This window comes from Carcharhinus amblyrhynchos, chromosome 29 (genome assembly GCF_965287045.1).
Source record: "Carcharhinus amblyrhynchos chromosome 29, sCarAmb.v2.hapA, whole genome shotgun sequence".
In the NCBI taxonomy this organism is placed as follows: domain Eukaryota; kingdom Metazoa; phylum Chordata; class Chondrichthyes; order Carcharhiniformes; family Carcharhinidae; genus Carcharhinus; species Carcharhinus amblyrhynchos.
Window position 1 is genome coordinate 5,217,338 of NC_137352.1, and position 19,268 is coordinate 5,236,605.

Here is a 19,268-nt window from a genome sequence, read left to right on the forward strand (position 1 = left end):
TCCCTGCGCGTCTTCTCCTCACTCTTAAGTTGATGAAAGGACCCTATAGGGTTGATAGCGGGGAACTATTTCCAGCGTAACCATAAAAATCGAGGCAGGATATCCAGGATTAATGTCAGCAGCACAGTAGAAATCTGGAACTCTCTCCCCTCAGCCATGGATTCTCAATTGGAGTGTTCAAGACCATAATTGGTTGACTTATTAGTTTAGAGATATCAGGGGGTGTGGAGAAAAGGGAGGAAAATAAATGTGCACTTGCGATGCCAAAGTGAGAATAGAACGGTATTAATTTTAAAGTTTATTTATTAGTTGCAAATAGGCTTACGTTAACACTGCAATGAAGTTACTGTGAAAATCCCCGAGTTGCCACACTCCGGTGCCAGTTCGGGTACACTGAGGGAGAGTTTAGCGTGGCCAATGCACCCTAACCAGTACGTCTTTCAGACTGTGGAGGAAACAGCGGAGCACCCAGAGGAAACCCACGCAGACACGGGGAGAACGAGCAGACTCCACACAGACAGTGACCCAAACCGGGAATCGAACCCGGGTCCCTGGTGCTGGAAGGCAGCAGTGCTAACCACTGTGCCACCGTGTATAATTAGGTAGTTATTTTTAACCGTCACAGGCGCGATGGGCCAAAGGGGCTTTTTTGTGCTGTCAACCGCAATGACTGAGATAAGTTGCATGATCAGCAAGTAGGTGCCAGCATAAGCTGAAGGGGCTGAATGGCCTTCTCCAGCTCTTATACACTTCCACTTTGCCACAGTTTCTTCCTTTTTTCCTGATATCCAATTTGCAAAGTGTTTTACTAATTCTCATTAAACCAGTGGTTTTAACTTCAAACATATAATCCTGTGAAGTATTTAAAATTCCCTTGCACAGACTGTTCATTGTCATGGCATATCCAAAGCGTGTTAATGTACAAAAACCTCCCAAGGCCAGAGTAGAACTGAATTAATGATGATTTAGAATAAAGACCTTTGAGGTTTAAAATTTTAAAGTTTAAAATTTATTTATTGTCACAAGTAAGTTTACCGTAATGCTGCAATGAAGTTACTGTGAAAATCCCCTAGTCGCCACACTCCGGCGCCTGTTCGGGTACACTGAGGGAGAATTTAGCATGGCCAATTCACCCTGACCAGCACATCTTTCGGACTGTGGGAGGAAACTGGAGCATCCAGAAGAAACCCACGCAGATACGGGGAGAATGTGCAAACTCCACACAGACAGTGATCCAAGCCGGGAATCAAACTCAGCTTCATGTTCCAAAAGATGTGCTGATTAGGCGCATTGGCCATGCTAAATTCTCCCTCAGTTTACCCGAACAGGCATTGGAGTGTGACAACTAGGGGATTTTCACAGCAACTTCATTGCAGTGTTAATGTAAGCCGACCTGTGGCAATATTAAATGAACTTTAAACTGAATACTATTCTATTCTCATTTGCGAGCACCTGGCCCACTTTGATTTGGCATTGCAAGTGAGGCAGCAGTGCTAACCATTGTGTCACCATGCCACCCAGGTGAAGAAGGCCCCTTATCTCAGCAATCTGCTGGATTTCTATATATAAACGATTTCATGCTTTGCTGACCTCTCCGTAAACCCATCCCACACATTGATCATTCTCTATGAGGAAGAACTTCCCAAAATCATCAGGAATGACCCAGTGAGGATCTGTGTCCCCTAGTCCTATCATTCCCATCTCACAGCCAGACCTTCTGTACAGTTTATTCACTGAATCTACGGTATTATCTGGTCATTGTCTCAGAGAGAGTGTTTCCACATCTGGAGGAGTCCAGATTTTTGGGCCATGAATGTCAGATAGTCACTAATAAATCCAGTAGGTAAGGAGGGTCCTCTTTCCCCAGAGAATGCGGAAGGACGTACCACAGAGTGAACTGTGTTTAAACAACTTTAAATTTAAAAAAGAGCAAAATAATCTTTCTGTGAAGGTTAACGTGCAAGTTCAGTTGGCAGTAGGGAAGGCAAACGTTAGTGTTCATTTCTAGAGGGCTAGAATACAAGAGCAGAGATGTTCTGCTGAAGCTGTATAAGGCTCTGGTCAGAGCCCTTTTGGAATATTGTGAGCAGTTTTGGGCCCTGTATCTAAGGAAGGATGTGCTGGGCTTGGAAAGGGTCCAGAAGAGGTTCACAAGAATGATCTGGGAATGAAGGGTTTGTCATATGAGGAGCAGTTGAGGACCCTGGGCCTATACTTGATGGAGTTTAGAAGGATGAGGGATGATCTGATTGAAACTTACAGAAAACTTACAGAATACTGAGAGGCCTGGATAGAGTGGACGTGGAGAGGATGTTTCCACTAATGGGAGAGATTAGAACTTGAGGGTGCAACCACAGAGTGAAGGGATACTCCTTTAAAACTAAGATGAGGAAGAATTTCTTCAGCCAGGGGGTGGTGAATCGGTGGAACTCATTGCCACAGAGGGCTGTGGAGGCCGGGTCACTGAGTATCGTTAAGACCGAGATAAATAAGTTCTTGATCAATAAGGGAACAAGGATTAGGGGGAGAAGGCAGGAGAATACGAATGAGAATCATATCAGCCACGATTGAATGGCAGAGCAGACTCGATGGGCCGAACGGCTGAATTCTGCTGCAATATCTTGTGGTCTTACGAGGGAGAAATGAAAAGATGGAGTATGTTGACGGGATAAGGTGGTGTAGGATGGGAGAAGGCCCCCTCAGGGGCATAAGCACTAACCTGGCTGAATGGCCTGATCCTGTAAGCTCTGTGGAACTCTGCATCCCTCCGATGAGGTGCTTTCTTTCCAGGTCTGAAAGTCTGAGGTTCTCCAGTTGTTTCTTCTCTACTCAGTCTCTCCGAAACCAGAGCCCAGGCCCGTGGCTGGAGCCGTGAGGTTTTCTACCTCTCTCAGTCACCAGAAATGTATGAGAATTTGAAAAAAAAGAACAGCCAATCTATGGCAGGCGTCACCTGTTCTTGTTTAATTGAATTCCATGAAAAATGAAGGTCACTGAACAGGAAGGAGTGAACTAATTGAATTAGTGAGTTATCCACATGGAGGTTACCATCAACCCCAGATGTTACCAGTTTAATAGTCTAGAATGTATTTATTTATTTAAGTCTATACATAATGTTTCAAATGGGACCCCAGAGTTATTTGTTTCTTCCAGGTATTATTTTTGGGCTGGCTTCCTTGTACCAGAATATTTATCTTGCCATATTGGTCACAATAAAGCTGATTTAGTGTCTAATCTAGTCAAAAATAGCATCAACACTGGTCTCAGAATGGTTTATGATATTAATGGTGCTATATAAATGCAAGTTGTTGTGTGTAAGGAGAGGACCCTTGTTATTTATGTAAATGGGTTGCAGGTTGATCTAAGGGCCAATCACATGATTTGATGGTGATGTCATTAGGGTGTTGGCACAGCTTTGACTTTCAGTTTTGTATTCTGTGCAGAGCAGAGAACACCTCTTTCAATAAAACCTGTTGTGTGTTAGTTTGAATCTACGCGGGCAGACCGCTTTTTTTGTGTTAAATCCCTAATCACTAATATAGTTAGGGCATCACAACGCTGGACACAAAGTTCATATGAACCGTTACTCTGTGGTATTATTTTCCATAAACGAGATTAAGCATTCAATTTGCTCTCAGATAAATATTAGCCAGGATCCTGAAGAGAATTCCCTGTTCTTTGAAATGGTACCGTTAACATCCGCCTGCCAGAGTAGAGGGGACCATCTCATCCAAAAGATGGCACTTTACTGAGTTCCTTCGTTATTGCACAGGGATCTGGGTCATTTGCTCAAATCTCAAGAGTGGGTCTTGATTGAAGCTTCAGATTACAAAGGCAGAGTCTCCCTGGTACCGCAGACTGATCTCCCCAACAAACCGCAGTCAGCTGAGGATAGTTTTATAATACGGCTAACGTGCTGTATTCAACCCCTGTGACCTTTAGCAGGCTCACTAGCTTTCGGGGTTAGTCCCTTAGGCTAGTGAGCCTGCTAAAGGTCACAGGGTAAGGGACTAACCCCGAAAGCTAGTGAGCCTGCTAAAGGTCACAGGGTAAGGGACTAACCCCGAAAGCTAGTGAATGTACTATCAAATAAATCAGTTGGACTTAAACCTGGTGTTGTCAGACTTTTTACTGTGTTTACCCCAGTCCAACGCCGGCATCTCCACATCATGACCTTTAGCAGGGCCATTCTCAGCTTGATTGACAGCAGAATTACCCAATCATCTTTCTGGCCTGATTGTATGGAGTAGGATTGCCAACCCGCTCACATTGACCCATAGTTTCCAGCAATCGGGTTTAGTTTCTGGGATTCTGTTATGAGAAAAGTCCAAGGCAGAAAATGACTATTAATTATTATCTATTAAAAAAAGTCTTCATAGAATTTGTACGCTGCAAAGACAGCGATTCAGCCCATCAAGTCTGTACTGACCCAGGCCCTATCCCCATAAACCCACATATTTACCCCATTAATTCCCCCTAATCTACACATCTTTGGACACTAAGGGGCAATTTAGCATAGCCAATCAACCTAACCTGCACATCTTTGGATTGGGGGAGGAAACCGGAGGAAACCCACACGGACACAGTGAGAACGTGCAAATTCCACACAGATGGTCAGCCAAGGCTGGAATTGAACCTGGGTCCCTGGCACTGTGAGGCAGCAGTGCTAACCACTGTGCTACCATCCCACATTTTTGGGATTACTTTTGTTTGTTGGAGTTGTGGCGGCAGGTAAAGAATATTTAACATTAAAAGAAACATCCAACTGAATCACAAAGAATCTATCCACTTTCTCATTGGTGGGTTGGCAGGGCCCCATGGTGACTGACATGTCGGGAGCATGGGGGCGGGCCAGCCTGAGGCAGGACATCACATAATGGAACCTTCAGGGATATGTTAGGATGGCACAGTGGTTCACACTGCTGCCTCACAGCTCCCGTCACCCCGGTTCAATTCCCTGCTTGGGTGACATAAGAATATAAGAAATAGGGGCAGGAGTAGGCCATCTAGCCCTTCGAGCCTGCCCCGCCATTCAATAAGATCATGGCTGATCTGAAGTGGCTCAGTTCCACTTTCCTGCTTTCTCCCCATAACCCTTAATTCCCTTGTCTATCAGAAACCTATCTACCCGTGACTTAAATATATTTAGCGAGGTAGCCTCCACTATTTCAATGGGCAGAGAATTCCAGAGATTCACCACCCTCTGAGAGAAGAAGTTCCTCCTCAACTCTGTACTGTGACTGTGTAGAGAATGCACATTCTGCCCGAGTCTGCTTGGGTTTTCTCCAGGTGCTCCGGTTTCCTCCTACACTCCAAAAGATGTGCAGATTAGGTTGATTGGCCATGTTAAATTGCGTGTTAGTGTCAGTATATTGGCAGGGTAAATCTGAGGGGTAAATAGAGGGATAGGCCCTGGGTGGGAGTGTTGCAGGTGCAGGCTCAATGGGCCGAACGGCCTGCTTTTGCAGTGTAGGGATTCATGTTCAAACACAGTTGATAATTGTCATATTCAGCCAAGAAATATAAAATCCTAGACATGCCTTAACTCTGTCCCTCAGCAAACACAATACCTGCTGAGGCACTGGAGGGTGTTTCATAAAACAAAATAAGTAAGAATTCATAGACAGGATAAAACATGAAACCTGTCTCTCATCCTGAGATATCTTACTTCAGTGTTTCCCTGCCAAGCATGTTCTGGACTGTTTCAAAAAATGCGGAGAGTTCATTCGGCATTTTAATAACTACATGAAAAGAGACAGTTACTGGCCCAGGGAGAGAGGTTATCCTGCCGTATTCGCCTGGGAATATCAACTGGTCAAGGCAAAGCTGCCATAATCCCAGATGACCATTCACTGTGACTGGTGGTAATTTAATCTAAGGATCTCCACAACTCAGGCGAGGAGCAAGGTTGACAAGGCGGGCCCTTCATGAATAATCTCAACCCATCTGGGAATTGAACCCAATCTGTTGGCGTTGCTCCCCATCACAAAGCAGCCCTCCAGCCAACATAAAGTTAAGTTTATTTATTAGTCACAAGTATGGCTTACCTTAACACTGCAATGAAATTACTGTGAAATTCCTCTCGTCGCTACGCTCCGATGCCTTTTTGGGTCAATACACCTAACCAGCACGTCTTTTAGGCTGTGGGAGGAAACCGGAGCACCCAGAGGAAACCAACACAGACACAGGGAGAACCCAGAGGAAACTCCACAATGACCCATGCTGGAAATCGAACCCAGGTCCCTGGCACTGTGAAGCAGCAGTGCTAACCACTGTGCCATCTGAAGTCTGAATGAATTGGCAAGTTGAATTGGGTAATGGAAGGTGCAAGAGTTATGGAATAGCTATAATGGGGGACTTCAATTATCGATCGGGATAGTAGGAGTGAAAAAGGGCAGAGTGGGCAAGATCTGGTTCTTGTGTATGTTTTGGGCTAAATGGATTTAAGTGTCTAGGGAACAGTGATCATTGTAAGGTTTTGATTGACTATGGAAAAGAATAAGGAGTGATGCAGGATAGGAATATTTAACTGGGGGATAGTGAACTTTGATGGGGTAGATGAGGATCTGAGCCAGATAAACTGGCAAGACAGTAACAGAGCAATGTGCCATCTTCAGAGATAGTTCAAGAACAGTAGAAGTATATTCCCACAAAGGGGATAGAACCAGCAAACCCAGAGCTCCCTGACTGATACAGGGATAAGGATTAAGATAAAGTGTGACCGCTGCCAGGTACATTATTCAACCAAGAATCAGGCTGATTTTAGAAGGTTCGGATGGGAAAATGTATCCAAATCCCACCATGCTGGTCTGTGAATTACAATTTTTTTTTAAATCCAGAAATGAGAAGCAGTAAAAACGACCATGAAACAGACAGATTGTCACTGGAAAGATCCTTCAGTCGTGATGTTGAGATACCAACATTGGATTGGGGTGGGCACAGTAAGAATTCTCACAACACCAGGTTAAACTCCAACAGGTTTATTTGGTAGCACGAGCTTTCGGAGTGCTGCTCCTTTATCAGGCCTCACCTGGCGAAGGAGCCGCACTCAGAAAGCTCGTGCTACCAAATAAACCTGTTGGAGTTTAACCTGGTGTTGTGAGACTACTTACTGATCCCTCAGTGGAGGCTCCCTGCTGTCCTTGCATGGTTCCAGTCTGATACCAACTTGCCTGACTCTAGCTAAACAAGACACTCAAACTGGCGGTTCGAGGAGGCAGTTCACCATTACCATCTTCTTGAGGCAACTAAAGATGGGCTATAAATACCAGCCTTGCCACCAACACCCACTTCCCATGAGAAAGGATTCTGTCAATCTCATTTTGATGTTGTCAGTCGCCATCCCTGTTTCGAAAATGACACAACAGCTTCAGAGAAACTAGAAGCAGGAAGAGGCCATTCAGCCCTTCGAGCCTGTTCCACCATTCATTTTGATCATGGCTGATCATTGAATTCAATATCCTGATCTCCCCCCGCTCCCCCCCCCCCCCCCACCACCAACCATAGAAACTAGAAGCAGGAGGAAAGTGAAGTTAAGGCCACAGTTGGATATAACTGAATGGTGTAGCAGGCTCAAGGGGGCCAAATGGCCTATTCTTATTTTTTGTGTTCCTATAGAAGGTGCCATATAAATGCACATTATTGCTGTAGACTTACATAGCGAATTAACAAGGGCTCAGGCTGATTTATTCCCCCCCTTCTGTCTTAAAGCTGCAGATTACCACAACCCACCTTTCCCCAACACCCAAATCTTGTGTTTTGGGACTAGAAACAGGAGTAGGCCATTCGGCCCTAATATCTTGTTCCTCGTTCATTTTAATCATGGCTGATCATCAGTATCTTGATCTCCAGCTTCGTCCCCAAATCCCTTGATCCCTTTAGGGTTATATCTAATTTCTTCTTGAAATCACACAATAGAGGACAGTTAGGAATCAACCATGGCTTGGGGTCAGATGGACGTCCAGACTGGGTCAGGACAGCAGCTTCCCTATCCCTAAGGACGTGGGTGAAGCAGTCGGAACTTTGTCTGTCCGTTGTCTTCCGGGTCATTTTACGGATACTCATTAGGGGAGAAATTTTCAGACTTCCAATTCTCTTTATGTGAGGAATGTGCTCCTCGATTTCAACCCTGAGTTTGCCCTTTCATCTTTCCATTTTGATTTTATCTTCGATCTTGTTATCTCAACCGATGAATACAATTGTGTTTAATCCCCAATTTGGAGTTCTTGTATTTGAAATTGATGAGTTGTGTTCGCAAATCCCATTTTAATTTCTGCTTTTTTTTTATCTTTGCCCGGGAAGTGCCAGCGGTGTGGATGTCTCCAAGATCGAGGAGATGGAAAAGATGTTAAAGGAGGCGCAGGCTGAGAAGGCGCGGCTTTTGGAAACAAGGGTAAGTAAAACTAGGATCCCAGCTGATAGGAGGCTCAGGAATTGTGTTAATGTTTCATTGGTAAAATCCAGAGCCTATTTCCTCCCCCCTCCACCCCCAGAATGTCCAACCACATCAGCGCACCAACTATCCCCTCCATCCCATTCCATTTATTTTGTTTCATTTTATTTCATCTCATTCTCCATTTCGTTGCTCTCACCCTTTTCTTCTGGGTGGTTCAATGGTTAGCACTGCTGCCACATGGCGCCAGAGACCTGGGTTCAATTCCCAGCTCGGGTCACTGTCTGTGTGGAGTCTGCACATTCTCCCCGTGTCTGCGTGGGATTCCTCCGGGTGCTCCGGTTTCCTCCCACAGTCCAAAGATGTGTGGGTTAAGTGGATTGGCCATGATAAATTGCCTTGCCCCTTAGTGTCAGGGGGACTAGCTAGGGTAAATGAATGGGGTTATGGGGATAGGGGCTGGGTGGGATTGTGGTCAAATGGCCTCCTTCTGTACTGTAGGGATTCTTTGATTCCAACCCCCACCCTCACTTCTTCAGGCCAGCTGCTACATTCCTCAGGCAGTCCTTTACCCCCAGCTGTACCTCTGCTCTGCCATTCAGATCACTTAATATACACTTTCAGCACCTTCTTAGCCTTCTGCCTCCTCACTGACAGTCCTTTTGTCCAATTCCCCACCACCCTCCCTACCCTCATCGTATCTGCTCTGCTGACTCTCTTCCCTCTCAGCTCTGACGAAGGGTCATCCAGACTCTAAACATTGACTCTATTCGCTCTCCACAGATGTTGTCAGACCTACTGAGATTTTCCAATATTTTCTGCTCTTGTTTCGGATTCCAGCACCCGCAGTACTTTGTGTTTATCGTAGATGTAGAGAAATTGTTTCCACTGGTGGGGGGGGAACATAAAAACCAGGGTTATAAATACGAGAGAGTCGCTGATAACTGAGGAATTGAGGAGAAACCTCTTCACCCACAGAGTGGTGTGACTCTGGGACTCGCAATCACGGGGAGTGGTTGAAACTAAAGCATAAATTCATCGCTGGCTGAGTACATGAGGGAGAAAGAGATAGAGGGACCTGCTGGTAGGGAGAGATGCAGTCAGGTGGGAGGAAGCTCCTGACTTCCATTTCACTTGGGGTTTGTTAGTATTTAACTTTTCATTTCTAGACATTTCCAGACATCGGTTCCAGCCGATGATTGTTCACAGCGGGGCGGGTATTGTGCCCCCCGGGCACACACAAAGGCCAATTGGAATCGGACACATTGCCCCAGGTTCTTCAGTAATGTCTCACTCTCATTTCCTGTTTAAATTCCAGCAGAGATTCAGATGTTCAGTGTTCAGACCCTCTTTGGTTTTAAGGATTAAATTTCAGAAATTCCAAAGTTTCAGTGGGACACTAGTTATGTTTGTACATGTGGCGTGTGTGTGTGTGTGTGTGTGTGTGTGTGGTGTATCTGTGATAAGGGTATGTGCAAATGTGTGTGTTTTTGTGTGCACGTGGGTGTGCGTGTGGTATCAGTATATATGGATACGTGTGTGTGCTATCTGTGCATATGTGTGGGGGGGTGTGTATTTGTGTGATACCTGTGTAAATGGGTGTGTGTGTCTGAGATCTGTGTATATGTGTTTGTGTGTGATCTATGTATATGCATGTGTGTGCAATATCTGTGTATGTGGATGGGTGGGGGTGTGTGTGTGTGTGCGCATGTATGTGTGATATTTGTGTGTAAGTGTGCTTGTGTGATCTGTGTAAATGGGTGTGTGTGTGTGTATGCGGGTGTGTGTGTGATATCTGTGTATATGCATGTGGTATCTGTGTATAAAGGTGTACATGTGTGCCTGTGTATGTGTGTGTGCATGTGTGTGTTGGTATCTCTGTAGGTGGGTGTATATGGGTGTGTGTGTGTATGTTTGTATTTCTCCGTTGGGATTCTCTGGCCTCCTTGCAGTGTTTTTCCTGGTGGTGGGAGGTGGGACGCCATTAGCCGGCGGTGGGATGTGGTGATTCCACCCTGGCAATGCAATTTCCCATCGGTGCCACCCCACACTGCCAGGAAACACATGCAGCAGGTGCGCTGCCAGAGGGACTGGAAGAATCTGTCAGTGTGAAAAACCAGAAAGCGCACCTATCGTTTTCCAACCCTCTGTACAGATTAGTGCAGAGATGGTGATGACACATTCCATTGGATTTGGAGGGGTCCTGTCTTGATAAAACAGTGTCAGTGTTTGATTGTTAAGAGACAGTGGGCGGGGATTCACTCTGGTCAATTAAGTGTCAGCAAATGACAAACACTCCCCTTCAGCAGAAACCCCCATTTGGAGCTTGTTCTTTGTGAACCGAGATTGAATAAAAAGGAATGATTTGTCTGGGGTATTGTCCAGTTCCTGCTTCCCAAACCCCAGCTGGCTGTGTCGTATTAAACAGGCAGCTGCTGCTTTAGGGAATGCTGTGGGGATAAATCATTCTGGTGTCCTCAATGTGAACCCCACTCTGAGCACAGCGTATTCCCACAGTGCTGGGAGCTCGGTGCTGGGAGGTGGGCAACTCCAGAAGGTGCACCAACCACAGTAAAAGAAATGGATGATAAAAATCCGTGTGTGTGGCTTGAGGCTGGCACTGCTCTCACTGTGTGTCTGCTGCCGCTTATCATTCCACCAGCCAGCACTCACTGCGGCTGGGGCTGAGTTGGTGAGTCCATTTCTGATGTTGATGATGTTCTCTCCTCCCTCCCCCTCTCCCCCTACTCATCCATCCTTCTTCCCTTCCATCTCTATTTCCCTCTCCCTCCTCCCTCTCCCTCGCTCCCTGTCTCTCGCTCTTCCCTCTCCCTCACTCCTCCCTCTCCCTTGCTCCCTCTCCCCCACCCTCTTCCTCTCCCTCTTCCTCTCCTCCCTCTCCCCTGCTGCTTCCTCTCACTCACTCTCTTTCACTCGCTCCCTCTCACTTGCTCCCTCTCCCTCTCCTTTCCCCCCTCGCTCTCTCCCTCTCCCCTCACTCTCTCCCTCTCCCTTCCCTCCCCACAGGCCCGAGAGATGGAGATGCGTCGCCAGGCCTTTGATGAAGAGCGGAGGAGGCGCGAGGAGCTGGAGAAGAGGCTACAGGATGAAACAGACCACCGGCAGCAGTTAATCGATAAAGAGGTGAAGATGCGGGAGAAACAGTTCTCACAGGTATCTGCTCAATCAGATTGTGTAACTTTATTTATTGGCGAGATTGCAGAGTGAGTGGGAATAAAGCCTCCCTGCTTTGCGGTGGTGCAGAGCTGTGGGATATCATACCTCCCACCTTCCAAATACTGCCAAGCTTCAACAACAAGAACTTACATTTATATAGCACCTTTAAAGTAATAAACTGTCCCAAGGTGCTTTGCAAGGATATTAGCAAATTAAACTCAACAGCAAGCCAGATATTAAGACAGGTGACCAAAAATTTGGTCAAAGAGCTGGATTTTCATAGAATCCCTACAGTAAAAATAGAGGCCATTTGGCCCATCGAGCCCACCCAGGTCCTATCCCTGTAACCTCACATTAACCCTGCTAATCCCCCTGACACTAAGGGGCAATTTAGCATGGTCAATCAACCTAACTCACACATCTTTGGACTGTGGGAAGAAACCAGAGCACCCAGAGGAAATCCACGCAGACACAGGGAGAAAGTGCAAACTCCACATAGACAGTGACCTGAGCCAGGAATCGAACCCGGGTCCCTGGCGCTGTGAGGCAGTAGCGCTAACCACAGTGCCACCGTGCTACCCCAACACTCATACTGGAAGTAAGTTCTAATCATTCCAATAAGAGTCAATGTGCGGGATTTTAAGACCTCGCTCAGCTCAAGGTCGGAAAATCCTGCCTGAGGTCAACGGACCTTTCCGTTGTCCGCCCCTCACCTGCTCCGATTCCCGTGACGGGCAGGCCGGTAGAATTCCGACCAATGTGTGCAGGAATGAATGGAGAAAGATGAGAAATGTGAATCTTTTCAATGACGGAAAGATGGAAAGATGTCCCAAGGTGGAGGCCGTCTTCTTCACGAGGAAAGTATAAAACGACGTTCCGTCTCTAACTCCACTGAACCATTCCCATTTTACCTTCCAGGCACGACCTTTAACCCGGTATCTACCAATCAGGAAGGAGGATTTTGACCTGCGCTCTCACATTGAATCGTCAGGTCACAACCTGGAGATCTGTTACCAGGTGTCCATCACCGAGAAGATGTGTAAGGGTTACCTCACCAAAATGGGCGGGAAAATCAAATCGTGGAGGAAACGGTGGTTTGTCTTCGATCGCATTAAGCGGACATTGTCTTATTACGTGGGTAAGTGACCTTTGCACTTTTTTATTGTTCCTTTTTTGAAACAAAATGGACAGAACTTTCTGGCCATTCATGCTGGCAGGATCCTCTGGTTCCACCAATGGGAAACCTCTTTCCCAACATCGAGGGGTGCATTCAACGGGGAATACAGTGCAGAAGAGGCCCTTCAGCCCATCGAGTCTGCACTGATGCATGAAAGACCCTAATCCCATTCGCCAGCACTTGGCCCAAATGGAACCAAATGATCCCACCATCGGCTGAAGGTAGGCCACCACCTGCCGGGGTGAAACACGCAGTGGGTTGCGTGGTAAATCCCGTCTGTGTTATATTTTTTTCATGTAAAGTATCAGTAAAGAATTCCCTCTCCTTTGCTCCCTCTCCCTCACTCCTCCCTCTCCCTTGCTCCCGCTCACTTGCTCTCTCTCCCCCACCCTCTCCCTCTCCTCCCTCTCCCTCTCCTCCCTCTCCCTCTCCCCCACCCTCTCCCTCTCCCCCCTCTCCCTTTCCTCCCTCTCTCTCCTCCCTCCCCCTCATTCCCTCTCCCCGCTCCCTCTCCCTCCCTCGCTCCCTGTCCCTCTCCCTCCCCTGCTCCCTCTCCCTCACCCACTCTCCTTTTTCCCCTCCATCACCCCTTCCTCTCTAATTCCATCTCCCTCTTTCTTCTGGGTCTGGGAAGGGGACAGAGAAGAGAGGCGGGTGGGTCAATTATAACTTTCAAGGCTGAGACTGATGGCCCATGTGCTTTGGGAAAAGCCTTACTTTCTTTACCCTTTAATTCCAAAATGAAACTAGGGAGTATCCTGAACGGGGTGTAGGTGGACATCCTGCGGACAATTCAGTGGGAAATGCACATTGTGACTTGTGGCTGCAATGTGGGTGAAAAGCTAAAAGGCAAAGGGTAAATAGAATGCTAATTGCAGTGGATTCCAGCCTGTCTTACCACAGACGGCCCAGAGCACAGAACTTGTGCGAGAGGAAGCAAGCAGAGCTCTCCTCAAATGGGTCACTTTTCTATCTGTCAGTAAGATGTTATTAGGGCAGGGGCTGTGTTATGGTGTGTGTCATACAGTTGGAATGGACAGAGAGCTGGAGATCGAGAGAGCCGGAGATTGTGGATTAGGCGAGACACGCAGCTCCTTTTCAATCCGAGCCTATCGGACGTTGAAAGGGGTCAGATAAAGGAGGCACTGGGCATTCTGTGCCATTTCCAGTTGTTGTGACTCAAGTGGAGGAGGAATCACAGACACGCAGCTTGTGGGTGTTAACCATATCTACAGACTTTGAATGGAATACACGAGGCAAGGGCTACAATGATTGAGTGAGAAGTGAGAGATTCTACACAGTGGAGGTCGGAGTTGAAACACTGCGGCTGAGGTTTTCCAGCTGTTCTTGCCGGCGGGTCAGGCCTGTCAGCACATCTGGCAAGGAAATTGGGGATAAGATAAGAATGAAAACTCTTGTGTAAAAAGAACAGCCTGGACATTTTAATTAAACTTATGCAATTCTTTGACAGATAAACATGAAAGTAAACTAAAGGGAGTGATTTATTTTCAAGCCATCGAGGAGGTTTATTACGACCATCTCAGAAGTGCCTCAAAGGTAAGAATGCTATTCTGGAACCAGTAGAGAAAGTAGCAGAACCCCGTACCCCTCTCCCACCCTGTCACACCTACTGCTATTCCAGCTCAGTCAACACTTCATCCTCGGGGTCAGCTGGTTGTGGGTTCAAGTCCCACACCAGGCCTATAAGCTGCTGGTTCCCACAGTGCTGCGCGCAGGGAATACTACATTGTCGGAAAGTGGGGCAACAAAGTGGCACGGTGATTAGCGCTGCTGCCTCACAGGCCCAGGGACTCGGGTTCGAGCCCCATCTCAGGTCACCGTCTGTGAGGAGTCTGCACGTTCTCCCCGTGTCTGCGTGGGTTTCCTCCGGGTGCTCCCGTTTGCTCCCACAGTCCAAGCATGTGTGGGTTAGGTTGATTGGCCATGCTAAATCGACCCTTAGTGTCAGGGGAATTAGCTAGGGTAAATGCATGGGATTACAGGGACAAGGCTTGAGTGGGATTGTGGTCAGTGCAGACCTGATGGGCTGAATGGCCTCCTTCTGCACTGTAGGATTCTATGGTTCTAAGTTCCGGCTGCCTCTTCACATGGATGGTGAAGATCCCTTGCTGAGGTCATTAGCAAAACAACTATGAAGAAGATTGGAAAAAGGATTTACTTAAATAATAGTCAACTTGTGTTGCAACTGTATAGAACTTTAGTTGGGTCACATTTGCAATATTGCATACAGTTCTGGTCACCACACTGCCAGAAGGATGTGGAGGTTTTGGAGAGGGCACAGCAAGAGTTTACCAGGATGCTGGTTTGGAGGGTATTAGCTATGAGGAGACGTTGGACAAACTTGGTTTGGTTTCACTTGAACGTTGGAAGCGGAGGGGGTGACCTGATAGAAGTTTATGAGAGGCATGGGTAGAATGGATAGTCAGAGCCTGTTTCCCAGGGTAGAAATGTCAATTACTAGCGGTCATAGATTTAAGGTAGAAGGGGGAAAGTTTAAAGGAGATGTGAGGGGCAGAGGCCTTTTACACAGAGGGTGGTAAGTGCCTGGAATGGGCTGCCGGAGGAGGTGGTAGAAGCAGAGACACAACAGCAACGTTTAAGAGGCATCTTGACAGATACATGAATAGTCCTGGAATAGTTTCATTGTCCTGAATCCCAAAGAAGCAGAAAAATAGACACGTGAACTTTCTAAACGCAAGCTACATCAATGATTTGCCACTGAAGCGAGAATCGTGACACGGTCAGCCTTTTATAGACTGGAGCCCTGTTATTACAGCTGGCCACAAACTCAATAAACGGACTGATTTCCTGAGCTACAACTCAACCCAGTGGAGGGGTCAGGGATTGGAAAGATGATGAACATAACATAAATACTGGCATTGCAGCATTAAAACTCCCAAAAGACTCCACCCAACAAATTATTTTTGGAATGCAGTATTTGTCTCGTGGCAGCCACAGTTAGTCAGTAATGTTCCGCAAACATTCACCGTCGGGTCAAGGCGGGATTGGTAAAACTCCTGGTCTGTTTCTCATTATTGGGATGAGGCAGCAAAAAAGGAGGCTTCTTGGACCATCGCGCTGGCATTGGCTCTTTGGAAAGGCTAACCATTTAGTCCCTGCTCTTTCCTCATCGCCTTGTCATTCTCCTCTTTTCAAGAATTTATCCCTTTTGAAGGTTGGACCAAGTTCCATCACCTTTCCCAGGCAGTTTATCCCAACATTCTCCTCACCTCTCCCTCTGCTTCTTCCACCTTAAATCACCAGAGTCCCAGATGACCAGAGGCTGCCCTCCCCTTTGAGGAAGGTGGGGGAGGGGAGTGGGGGGGGAGGCGGCGGAGGAGGTGACTGGTGGTGATTTAACCTGGGGGGGGGTGGTGGGGTCACCACATCTTGGGTAGGGTTGAGAAGGCGGGGCCTTCCTGGATAACCTCAGCCGGTCCGGGAATTGAACCCACGCTGTAGGCCTCGCTCTGCATCACAAACCAGCCATCCAGCACACTGAGCTAAGAGACTCCCATTGGCTGAGGTTATTGATGAAGGCCCCGCTTTCTCAGCCTTGCCCCTTGCCTGGGGTGTGGTGACCCTCAGGTTAAATCACCGCTGGCCAGCTCTCCCCCTCTCGACAGCAGCCGATGTTCATCTGGGACTTTGGCGACTTTGCCTTTTACTCACCTTTCTCTTTAGGTGAGGAATTTAATAAAATCATGAAATGAGAAGTTAGATTGATACAGCTCCTTACACAACTCTAGACATGTCCCCAAGTGCTTTACAGCCAGTAATGTGCTTCTAAGGTGTAGTTATTGTTTACTGACAAAAATAGCACCTCTGACAGTGCAGCACCCCCTCAGCCAATCTGGATTTTTGTGAGCTTGAATCCCTCTGCCTCAGAGTGAGTGTGATGCACTGCGCCACGGGTGGCACTGAGAGATGTTCAGTGGTGAGGAGGTTACACCATGAACAGGAGAGCCCCTCCTTCACTGACAGCAATGGAACCAGGCAAGGATGGGCGAGAGAGCGGGCGAACCCCCTTCATTCTCCTCTCTTAGCTCAGACGGTGAGTGATTTCAACCCAACTCCACCCACCCCAGGGAGAAGGGAGAGGAGCGTCGCAGCAGGCAGAGAGTAGGATGCTGAGCTGGCCCCTGAACTGTCCCATTCCCAGGAGGCAGGTTCGGTTAAAGTGACCCTGTCAATGCTTTGGTTTGAAAGTTGCAGCTTTTAGCCCTGCTCAGAATGAACCAGATCACTAACCTGCCTTTCCAGAGGTTTATTTATTTCTCCGCTTTTCTTCCCTCGTTTCCTGGTGCTGGGCTATTCTCTTCCTTGTTGACAGAAGGGATATTTGAACCTGCATAGAATCAATGTACGTATAACTGTCAGTTCTCGGTGTTGTGTGTCACCCTTACTCTCTGCTCTTCGAGGCCTTGTCTCTGTTTTATGTCAAGTCGACTTTGTGACAAGTTTGGTTTAAAAATGAAATGAGCCCCAGCCAATGAGGTGATGATCTGAGCTCTGGTCGAAGGGGAGAAATTATTCTAGAAAAATAGAATCCCCACAGTGCAGAAGGAGGCCACTCGGCCCAGCGAGTCGGCACCAAAAAAGTAAAAGTTACAAGTTTATTTATTAGTCACAACTAAAGCTGACATTAACGCTGCAATGAAGTTCCTGTGAAATTACCCTAGTTACCACACTCCGGCACCTGTTCCGGTCAGTGCACCCTAACCAGCATGTCTTTCGGACTGTGGGAGGAAACCGGAGCATCTGGAGGAAACCCACGCAGACACGGGGAGAACGTGCAAACCACACACAGACAGTGACCAAAGCCAGGAATTGAACCCGGGTCCTTGGCGCTGTGAGGCAGCAGTGCTAATCAGTGTGCCACCCTGTGCCATCCATAGCGGTCAATACTGACCACAATCCCACCCATAACCCTGTGCATTTATCCTAGCTAGTCTGTCTGACATTAAGGGGCAATTTAACATGGCCAATCGAACCCGGGACCCTGGCGCCTCTTGGTTGGTGACGAATTGGCAGTGTGTTCACCCCAGTCAGTAGAAAAGCAAAGCAACAGAGACTTTCATTGTGCCTTTATCAGTGTAAAAGCTTCCAAAGTGCTCCATGAGAAACATAATCTACAGTTGTCTCTATGGTGTAGTGGTTATCACATTTGCCTGGCATGCAGAAGGTCCTGGGCAAAAATGTAAAATGCTATGGGCGACACAGTGGTTAGCACTGCTGCCTCTCAGCACCAGGGACATGGGTTCGATTCTCGGTTTGGGTCACTCTGTGTGGAGCTTGCACATTCTCCCCATATCTGCTTGGATTTCCTCCGGGTGCTCTGGTTTCCTCCGCACTCCAAAGATGTGCAGGTTAGGTGGATTGGCCATGCTAAATTGCCCCTTAGTGTCAGGTGGATTAGCTAGGGTAAATCAGTGGGGCTATGGGGATATGGCTTAGGCAGGATTGTTATTGGGACAGGCTTGATGGGCTGAATGGCCTCCTTCTGCACTGCAGGGATTTATGATTCTATCTGTGCTAACAAACTCTGACATTAAGCTACGTAAGGACAAGTCAAAGAGGTAGATTTCCGGGACATCTTAAACAAGGAGAGAAGGGGCAGAGAGGGAATTCCAGAGTTTCGGAGCTAGGTAGCTGAAGGAACGGCCGCCAAATGTGGAGCAGTGGAATTTGGGGATGTGTAATAGCCAAGAATTGGAACGCAGAGACCTCAAAGACACTCGATCCAGACTGGAGTCACAACGCAACACTCAGGGCTGAGAACTTTCCCCAGCTTTAGCACTGAAACGGACTGGCATTTCATGTCAGCTCATAAAGATTCCCAGTTTGCAGAGTATTTAAATATGAGGCAGCACCGTCAGGAACAGTAAATGAGGCAATCAGAGCTGAAGAACATGAAGCTACTCCCATATCATTGAGGAAGGAAAGATGAAAGAGTTATGTTTACATCGAGATATCCATCACCCCAGGAAGCCTCTAAGCTCTTTACAGCCAATGAACTAGTTGAGATTTAGTGACGTAGGAAGTTAATTAGTGCACAGCAAGCTCCCACAGTGTGACGCTGACCGGATCAGCTGTTTTTACTGGTGTTGTTTGAGGGATGGACATTGAGCAGGACACCAGGGAGAAAATTCCCTTTGTCTTCCTTCAAACCATGGGATCCTTAACATCCATTTGACAGGGCAGAGATTTTCCAGTTCCCCCTCGGCAGGTTTTCCCAAAGCAGTGACCACCAGAAGGTCCCGCCAAACTCTACGGGTTTTCGTGTGGCTTGACCACCCTACCCCGAGGGAACCCCCCCGCTGGTGGTCGACTTCACCAGAACCAGAAAAATCCCACATTTGGTTTAACATCTCCAATGCTGCAGCACTCCCTCAGCGCTGACCCTCTGACGGTGCGGCACTCCCTCAGCACTGACAGTGTGGCACTCCCTCAGCGCTGACCCTCTGACGGTGCGGCACTCCCTCAGCACTGACAGTGCGG

The 19,268-nt window shown here is 47.5% G+C and overlaps 1 protein-coding gene across 4 annotated transcripts in view; it reads left to right on the forward strand.

Moving 5' to 3' along the window:
* The window catches only part of phldb1b (pleckstrin homology-like domain, family B, member 1b), a 315,522-nt gene that overhangs the window by 293,234 nt on the left and 3,020 nt on the right, over nt 1-19,268 (forward strand). For all 4 annotated transcript variants that reach the window (XM_080214763.1, XM_080214764.1, XM_080214765.1 and 1 more), the window contains 4 exons: nt 8,302-8,392; nt 11,420-11,566; nt 12,488-12,707; nt 14,218-14,303. In XM_080214763.1, the coding sequence (XP_080070889.1) occupies nt 8,302-8,392; nt 11,420-11,566; nt 12,488-12,707; nt 14,218-14,303 (544 nt within the window). The remainder of the gene's footprint in view (nt 1-8,301; nt 8,393-11,419; nt 11,567-12,487; nt 12,708-14,217; nt 14,304-19,268) is intronic.